Source organism: Physeter macrocephalus, chromosome 5 (genome assembly GCF_002837175.3).
Source record: "Physeter macrocephalus isolate SW-GA chromosome 5, ASM283717v5, whole genome shotgun sequence".
Taxonomy (NCBI): Eukaryota; Metazoa; Chordata; class Mammalia; order Artiodactyla; family Physeteridae; genus Physeter; species Physeter macrocephalus.
In genome coordinates this window covers 2949856-2959026 of record NC_041218.1, presented here as the reverse complement: position 1 = coordinate 2959026, position 9171 = coordinate 2949856, and the positions used below count along the sequence as shown (strand labels likewise).

Here is a 9171-nt window from a genome sequence, read left to right as displayed (position 1 = left end):
GACTGACTTCTTTCATGGGGCCAGACTCCACAGGCATTTAGGCAAACCACACACCCTGGGAATGCAGTGACCAAGGCTACCTGAGACGGAGGCCGTGCTGACCGCCCTCGGCAGGCACCAGACACAATGCAGTTCCCAGGCATCCGTCCCGCCTCCCCACGGGTCCCCGGGGCCTGTGTGTGGCTCCAGAAGCCCCCTGGTTCACAGAGTCCCAGTACAGACGCCAGAGGGGATGGAGAATCACAGGCTGGGCTGCATTAACATCTGCTCCGGTAGAGAGAAAAAGGTAACTGAGTGAACAGACCCTAACACACCAATTAGCTAATGGAATTAACAGCTTTCTTCTGCACAGCAGACAGACAACACAGGAACCCATAAAGTTTTTTTATAAGATATGTACGTGGACATAAGGAACACTGAAATGGAAAGATACTGGGATCGTCTGCACGGCCACGCAGAATGGCAAGAGAAAAAAGATGAAGAAAACTATCTTAGATCCCAGAAGACAGATACGCTGATTTCTGTGCTGCCGGGAATCCCTGTCTACAGCAGTTCAGTAGGTAAGCAAAGACCTGTCACGTTGGTTTATTGGGCCTCATATATCTGAATAAACCAGGTTTTGAAAGCAGATGTGCTAAAGCGTCCTGTATCTGCTGGTGTTTCCCAACTGAATCCATGACACGCCTACATTTCAGGCTCAAGGCTGTGACGTATATGCATCTCCATGAGGTTAAGAGCTTGATTTATATCACTGCTTCCTAACCTGTGTATGTGGGACTTGAACTTGAGGGTGGGGTAGGGGAGGCCCGGCACAGGCTTCTGATGGTTGAGAAAGGGATGACTCAATTATACAGCATCCCATCGTACTGACGAGCCATCATTTATCGGACCAGTTTCCTGTTGGTTGATAGTTGGGCAGCTTTTTGGAACTTTGTAGGTTCCAACATTACTGTGAAGGTATACACACACACACACACACACACACACACACACACACAGAGAAACACATCTTCATGTACTTATGCAGGAAGTGGAGAGAAAGGCCACTTGGAGCCTTTCAAGGCTCCAAGCCTTTCCTGGATTCCTCGGAGTCAAAACTGCTTTGAACCTTTGAGAACAAAGTACATAGTTGTGACCAGGACAGAGAGAGGAAAGCCTGGTCCTGCCTGCCCACAGGCAGAGCTGAAGACGGAACCCTCCTCTCCACCAACTCCTGCTTTGTCTGGGTCAGGCTCAAGAAATGAAAACAAGTCACATTATTAGCAAATGCTGTCTCGATTGAACATAACCATTCGAGAGCAATTTTGGTTATAATCCACAGTGACAACAGTCTTTTATGTTTTCATAAAAGTAGAAAATTAGGTTAAGTTCATGCCACGTTGGCATAATGGACCGGGGGTAGGACATCCACACAACCAGGCTGTGTCTAGCCTGTCAGGCAAAGGAGACAAAGAAGAGAAACCAGTTCTGACCCTGGGGCAACAGGAACACGCTAACAAGGCAACTGTCTTTTGTAGCGCTTTTCAGGTTTCCTAACGAAACACCGCTATGGTCTGGGAGAGTAAAGACATCCACTGCCAGCATTACTTTTCCTTGAAGTCTCCTGATTACTATTAGAAATTCATGTGAATCCTACCCCTACCCCCCAAATCAAATTTGAGAAATGTTGATACCTCCAGAAGATGTTCAGGTTTTTTTTAACCTTCTGTCGTAAAGCCAGAAACCCTGACATGGAAGATGCCACACAATATGGTATTTCACGCTGCCTAAGCCTGTAGGGTCTCTTGGCCGTGAGAGAATTTGCTATTTAGAGCACAAACTTCCTCTCAATCTCTGCTCAACCGCAGACAGTACAAAAGACCATAGACTTTCTCTACTGTTTTTCAAGGACATCTTAATAATACGATCTTGCTCAGCAAGATGTGGGTTTTCAGTTGGCGAGGAGCCTGCCCTCCTCTTTAGATGGTGAGACCCATGTGGCAAACAGGGTATAAATACATTACATCAGCAAAATAAAACATCTTATTTTTTCATGAATGGTTTTGATAGTTTGTTTTCCCATGAAAGGAAAGATAATTAGAAACTAGAAGAAATTATTTTATGAAAATTTCACCATTTTCATTTTCATAAAGGATCTTATGTTTTCTGAACCACTCTGGCGGCTGGGAAACATAAAACTATCCTTAACAACACGCACATCCTTGCACACACGATAAACAACGCATATCTCCGAGCCAGCACCTTCTGGTCACTGCACACACGAACCCGCCTTAAATTAGCAGCTGTGGTGTCAGGAGCCTCAGGGAGCAGGACAGGGAACAGAGATCAGAGCATCATCAGGGGACACGCGGATGCAGAGAGTGACCAGCTGGCGAGGCCTCACTGGGGAAGCTTTGGAATAGGCCACGCCTGCGTCAGAGTCTGGGGACTAAGGTGTTCAACCACCCGACGCCAGGCTCGCGGTTGCCAATTGCTGGAAACGGCCCTCCCGCCGCCGTCCGGTCCGAGCCTGCGCGGGGAGCCGCCCGCCCGAGGTCCGGGGCGCTCTCGGCCAGCCCCGTCCGTCAGCCTGTACCCCGCCCCCCGGCCCCGTCCGTCGGTCCCCCAGCCTGTCGACACAGCCCCGCAGCGCCGTCCATCGGTCGGCCGTCGGGCATTCCCGTCCGTCGGTCTCACAGCCCGTCGTCCCCTCCCCGCTCCGTCCTTCGGTCTGTCCGTCCCCGCCGCCCCGCCCCCCCCGCCCCGTCCGTCCGTCCCCGTCCGGCTCCCCCCGTCCGTCCCCCGGCGCTGTCAGTCCGCCGTCCGTCCGCGCTCCCGAGCCAGTGCGCCGGATGCAGGGCTGCGGTGGCGTGTGATGACGTCATATGGGTCGCCCGCCCCCGATTGGTCGCGGCCGCCTCACCAGACCACGAGCGGACGGGCGCGCGTGCGGGGCGGGGCGCGCGGAGGCCACGCCCCCCGGCGCGCGGGCCGGGCGGCGGGCCGGGGCGGGGTCACGTGACCCGGGGCCCTGTCGCCCGCCTTATAAACCGCGCGGCGAGCTGAACGCCGCGGGCTCAACTCCAGGCGGCCTGGGCCGTGACGCTCCTCGGCGATCTTCCTCCCTCGGCGAGCCCGCGGGCGGGCGCCCCTCAGCCAGGTACGCGAGGCGCAGCGAGGGGACCCGGGCCGGGGGCGGCGGGGGTGGGGTCCCGGTGTCGGGCCGGGGGGGGATGTCGTGGTCCCGGCGCCTCCACTCCTGGCAGCCGCCCCTCGAGACGGCCTTCCACTGGGATCCTCGGCACCGACCCTCGGGGCTGGGCGCACGCTCTGACCCCAACCCGAGTCCCGGAGCGGGGGGCTGCACCCCCGACCCCAGGTGGGCTCTGCCAATGCTCCTCTCAGTTCGGAGGACTCCAGCACCTTGTCCTGGGGCGGCCTGCCTCCAGGCTAGCCTGGCTGGATCTGCCTCCTGCAGACGGACGGGGTCTGAAAAACTTCTGGACTGGACGGGCCAGAACTTCGGGGCTTATGCAGAGGGGCACTGCGGCAGGCGCTCAACGCTCAGGTGTACCTAACCTGGCTGCCGCTGAAAACAGCCTGTGCAGCTCCCAGGCGGGGGGTGTGAGCAGGGTCCTTGCAGCCCTCCCCCGCGGTACCTGCCCGTGGGCTCCCCTGAGCGGCTGACTCCGAGGGCCTTGGGGGTTTCCCTGGACGTGCCGGCGATGAAGGCGAGCAGAGCCCTCCCTCTGACTGGGCCTCCCTGGACCTGCCATGTCCTTTGGAAGTGAACTTGATCGGGGTTCCACCTCCACACCCCCTTTTCCTTCTAGGAAAGCCTGTCAGACTGGTGGCTGATGCCCAGACTGGACGACCACCCCTGGAGCGGTCCCTGCGCTAAGGGCACGAAGCACAGAAGCCACCTGAGGGCCAGTGCCAGGGGGCTGGAGGCCAAAGTGGGAGAAATGATCACCTCCTCAGTGTCAGGCCCCTCTCCCCTGGTGGCCCACAGTGCCCGGGGCACTGACCCGGCTCACGGGCCCGTGGGCGCTGGTGTGGGAGGCCATGGCGGCAGTGGCCACATCAACAGCTGGCATCACCACTTGGTGCAAAGGAGCCTGGTGCTGTTCTCAGTGGGCGTGGTCCTGGCCCTGGTGCTGAACCTGCTGCAGGTCCAGAGGAACGTCACCCTGTTCCCTGAGGAGGTCATCGCCACTATCTTCTCCTCCGCCTGGTGGGTTCCCCCGTGCTGTGGGACAGCAGCTGGTGAGTAGAAACAGAAGATGTTTGGTTAAGAACGATTTTCAGCCTCTGAGAACCGTTCATTTGAAAATCGAACCATCCGCAGAGGGGAAGTGCATCTCCAGCGGTTGTATTTAGAGAAGGAAGGGGGGAGAGGATGGTGGCCCGCAATGCCAGTCTCTGGAGGCTGGAAGAAGCCCAGCGATTGGGGACCAGGTGGGGAGATGATTGGCTGTTTCACGCTTGTGCCAGGCTGACCGAGGTCCTTCCCTCTTACTGATCCGGCCCTGAGGACAGTGTTGGGGGAGCCCGCAGCTGTCATCCCGAGCGAGCTGTGCGATTGGCCGCTGGCAGAACTGGTGAGCGAGGGAACTGCAGTGCGATTGGCTGCCCCAGCAAACATGCTACAGCGCTGGGTAACTGAAAACAAACCGTCACGTGGGCCGAGTGGGCAGAGCTGCTGCCCCAGCGGCCTCCCACACTTCCTTTTTCGGGATGCCCGTGAACGTGCCAAAGCCAGGCCTTCCCCCTGAAACGCTGGGCTCCACAGATGAAGAGAAACAAATCCCCTGTTCAGAGTTTACACTGTAGTACACCTGGCCAGCCACAGAACATGACCCAGGGTTAGCAGTCAAAATTGTGGATGGGCGGACTTTTTTGAGTAGAATTTCTTGGTCATTTGGCTGGTTTTATAAACTTGCTGAATTGGTCTCAGCCCGGAAGGTCACAGTACTTCTCTGGTCACACAGCAGCCACTGATTAGCAAACCTCTGTCAGATGCTTTCTGCAGCCTCAGCCCTCCCAGCTGCTGGAAGTACAGAGTGAGCGGACTGCCCCCGTCAAGCATCCCGCTCTGGTGGGCAGAACCAGCGTGTACCTAAGTGACCACGGCGCTACAGGAGGGATGCCCTCCTGTTTGCTTCATAGCTGATGTTTATGGACTGCTTACCTTGCATTTTTATATGTTTTGCTTCCTTTCGTCCTTACAACAGGACTCTGCTGTAGCTCCATTTTACAGACATGGAAACTGAATTACAGAAAGGTTAAGCAACCGTGTCCAAGGGGACACAGCTGAGTGACAGGCCCACTGTTCTTAACTCTGCCTACTCCCCCCCTGGAGTCTGAGTGTGTCCCCCGCGCCGTGGAAACACGTTGCCTTCGCAGCACGAGGCTGGAGTGGAGAGCTGTGTTCCAGCCGGGACGTGTCACGGGAGGGATGCTGTGGTTACCAAGCAGTGGGGAGAGTGTTCTCCTTTTTGTTCTTGGAAAGACAGGCTCCTACTTGGTTTTTCTAAACCCTTTCAGTACATGGCTATACACACTGGTGCTGTGGCCTCAAGGCCCTCGTGGAAGCTCCCCTCCCCGCTGAACGATGGACCAACACTGATGCAAACGGGAGGCTCCCCGTGTAGGCGCAGAAGTAGCTGCTTATTGTTAATTAACCCCTGGCTCCATTCCTTCTGTGCTTCAAACCAAGGAACTGCGATTTTATTTTAAATTTTTCAAAACAATGATTTTTGTTTGTTTGTATTCGAGGAGAACAAAAATGTAAGATTAGTTTTAATTCAAATATTACATTGTAGCTGATAAACCTCCTAGGAAAAGGAACGGTTTGAAAAATATGTTAATAACTGCCACGTAGAGATCCCATCATTCTCAGCCGGTGCTCTCTAACGCTGCTGCCTTGTCTTTCTTCAACAGCTGTGGTCGGCTTGCTGTACCCCTGCATCGACAGCCACCTTGGAGAGCCACACAAGTTCAAGAGGGAGTGGGCCAGCGTGATGCGCTGCGTGGCAGTTTTTGTTGGTATCAATCACGCCAGTGCTGTATCCTTCAGTGGGTGTGCCGTCCAGAGCAGCTTCTTACATTATACGTTGAAAGTTTCGTTACTTTTAATGAGCATATATCACATCATGAGTCAGCTGAACCATCTTCTTCCGAGTATATTATTTCAGAGCACGTTGCTCAGTTTACTCTCAGCAAGTTTCAGAATGGTTCTTGGAGTCCTTTCAGCTCATTTCAGGAAACAACAGTTAACACCAGGAACAGAGTGGACGTCTTTATCCTGTCCTTTCTCAGGCAGTATCTGTTGGATCCTCAGAGTTAACTTTGTGAATTCCCCTTACATTTCTACCTTACATCCTTCCACCGTGAAGACCTGGTTCCTGGGGCCCAGTGAGAAGTGGCGAGAGCATCACTCTTCCTGGCTGATCCTCCCAGAAGGTGGAGGAGAAGCCTGTCTGCTTCTCTGTCCCTCCCTGGCATGACCACGGAAGGCCCAGGGCCAGTCAGAAGTGATGGCCTCTGGAATAGGGTTCTTAGTGGAGGTTAACTTCAGGATCAGGTTCTGGTGTCCGTGGGCGGAATGCGTGACACAAAACATGCTGCATGTCTGTACACAGTGCATTTTTCAGGAAGACGGGCCGTGGTTTACCAGGTCTCAAAAGATTTATGGTTTCTTTGGCACAACTAGATTATATTTTTAAATCCTGGAGAAAGTTATTTTTAGAGTTACTGCTTCTTAAATCTGCTCTAGCCTGATTTTAATGATAAGAATGTCAGAAAAGGGTATTATAAGAGGTCTGGGCTCTGACAAACTTGTTTCGTCCACAGTTGATAAGCAGTGTTGTGACGGAAGCCAGTCGTGTCTCCACCAGCTGCGACCATGTCGTGTTAGATGCCATTCTGGTGAGGTGTCTTCTTGCAGCCGTGGAGCGAAGACTGTGCTTTTGCTCAGTTCAACCTACTAATAAAAACAAGAAGTGCAAGGGGAACTATAGATGACTTACTAGCAAAGTATGCTGTCGGTTGAAATACCAGCAGAATTTTATATGTAGCTTTCGGGAAGTTTACTTGTAAAGTCAAGTTTCCGACCCAGGGATCCCAGAGAAGTTCCAGGTCATCTTGACCACGGTAACCTTGTATCCAACAGATGCTCTCTGCAGCTCACCTGGCAGCTTCTATGGATGAAGAGTTATGTGGTGCACACATAATTGTAGGCCCTGGGGCTTTTTTGGGTTTGACCGTATTAAAAATCGTTACGATTTTCCTTAACTCTGCATCGCCAGAAACTGGACTTTGCCAATAACGTTCAGCTCTCCTTGACGTTAGCAGCCCTGTCTTTGGGCCTCTGGTGGACATTTGACCGCTCAAGAAGTGGCCTTGGGCTTGGGATCACCATTGCCTTCCTTGCCACCGTGATCACTCAGCTGCTGGTGTACAATGGTGTCTATCAGTAAGCATGCGCTCTCAAACATCACCTCCGTCCGGAAGCTGTTACTTAACTTAAAAAAAAAAATACCTTCTAAGCTGAGATGTCATGTTTCTTCTGTAATTACATAGCATAAACTTAGACGTGAAATTCTCAAAAACGCTGCTTATTGTTGATTCGCGTGTTAAAAATGCACCATGCGTAATTTAATGTAAAGGAAAACCGAGCAGTGGCCGTGAGTGTGGATGTCACATACTAGCGCTGTTGGTGCGCCGTGTGCCTGCCCCGCCTGCGCCGGGGGAGCCGGCTGCCCAGGGGCTCATGTCTCCTTCTCTCCAGGTACACGTCCCCGGATTTTCTGTACATCCGCTCCTGGCTCCCGTGCATCTTCTTCTCGGGAGGGGTGACCGTGGGAAACATAGGACGACAGCTGGCCATGGTACGTACAACTGTCACCTGCGTGCCCAACTGTGGTTTCCAGCTTGATAGGCTTAGTGTACGTAATACGTTACGATTGGTGTTGACGAATATCTAGTTGAGGCTCCGCAACAATTATTCAGAAAAGCGTATTAAAAAAAATAGGTACAGGGCTTCCCTGGTGGCGCAGTGGTTGCGCGTCCGCCTGCCGATGCAGGGGAGCCGGGTTCGCGCCCCGGTCCGGGAGGGTCCCGCAGGCCGCGGAGCGGCTGGGCCCGTGAGCCGTGGCCGCTGCACGGGTTCGGGCCCCGGTCTGGGAAGATCCCATGTGTCGTGGACGGGCTGGGCCCGTGAGCCATGGCCAATGAGCCTGCGCGTCCGGAGCCTGTGCTCCGCGGCGGGAGAGGCCACAGCAGTGAGAGAACCGCGTACCGCAAAAAAAAAAAAAAATAGGTACAATGCCCAGGTTAACTCTTTGCTAAATTATAAAGATTCAGGGAATGGTAAGCTCACAATGAGCGCTAAAAGGAACTCGAGTTCCACTCACGTTACAGGTGAACTGCAGCCCCTGTGATAACTGGCAGAGAAAAGTTACTGAATGGCTAAATGAATGATCTATAATGAGTTTCCTCCCCGCCCTCACGCAGGTACAGACGATGCTATGCTAGGGAAAGGACCCCAGGCCAGGCCCCTGAGAGTGCGGACCAGGCTGGGAGGGGCTCCGCATCCCCGGGTAGGTGGACTCCAGCCTGGACCCTGTCTAATAACTAAAGAGAGAGAAACGGGACCCCCGCACAGAGCCATTTCCCGAGAGCCAGAAAGACAAACGAAGTCAGGATAACTTAGCAGTTCTTTTCAGGAGTTAATGATCGACACTTGAGCACTTTGATGAAATGTGGACATTTAACTGTCATTTTGAATAGATTCTGACTCGAAGGCTTAAAGAAAATGAACTAAAAAAAAGCAACTAGAATCTTTAAGGGCCGTTTCTCTCAGAGACACTCTGGGGCTTTCTCAGAAACTTGACTTGGTTCCTCATATGGTGTGGGTTTTTTTCAACAATTTTTTTTGTTTTTATAATTTTATCTATTTATTTATTATTGGCTGCGTTGGGTCTTCGTTGCGGTGTGCGGGCTCCTCATTGCGGTGGCTTCTCTTGTTGCGGAGCACGGGCTCTAGGCACGCGGGCTTCAGTAGTTGCGGCTCGTGGGCTCAGTAGTTGCGGCTCGTGGGCTCTAGAGCGCAGGCTCAGTAGTTGTGGCGCACGGGCTTAGTTGATCCGTGGCATGTGGGATCTTCCCGGACCAGGGCTCAAACCCGTG

General features: G+C 53.5%; 1 protein-coding gene across 4 annotated transcripts in view; it reads left to right on the top strand.

The window, feature by feature from the left end:
- Nucleotides 1–3011: 3011 nt before the first annotated feature.
- INSIG1 (insulin induced gene 1) overlaps nt 3012–9171 on the top strand; it is a 14083-nt gene continuing 7923 nt past the window's right edge. For 2 of the 4 annotated variants that reach the window (XM_055084725.1, XM_024131783.3), the window contains exons 1-5: nt 3012–3139; nt 3813–4245; nt 5923–6047; nt 7290–7456; nt 7772–7871. In XM_055084725.1, coding sequence (XP_054940700.1) covers nt 3837–4245; nt 5923–6047; nt 7290–7456; nt 7772–7871 — 801 coding nt within the window. In that variant the 5' untranslated portion in view covers nt 3012–3139; nt 3813–3836. The remainder of the gene's footprint in view (nt 3140–3812; nt 4246–5922; nt 6048–7289; nt 7457–7771; nt 7872–9171) is intronic. The other 2 variants (XM_055084726.1, XM_028489524.2) reach the window with 1 other exon arrangement.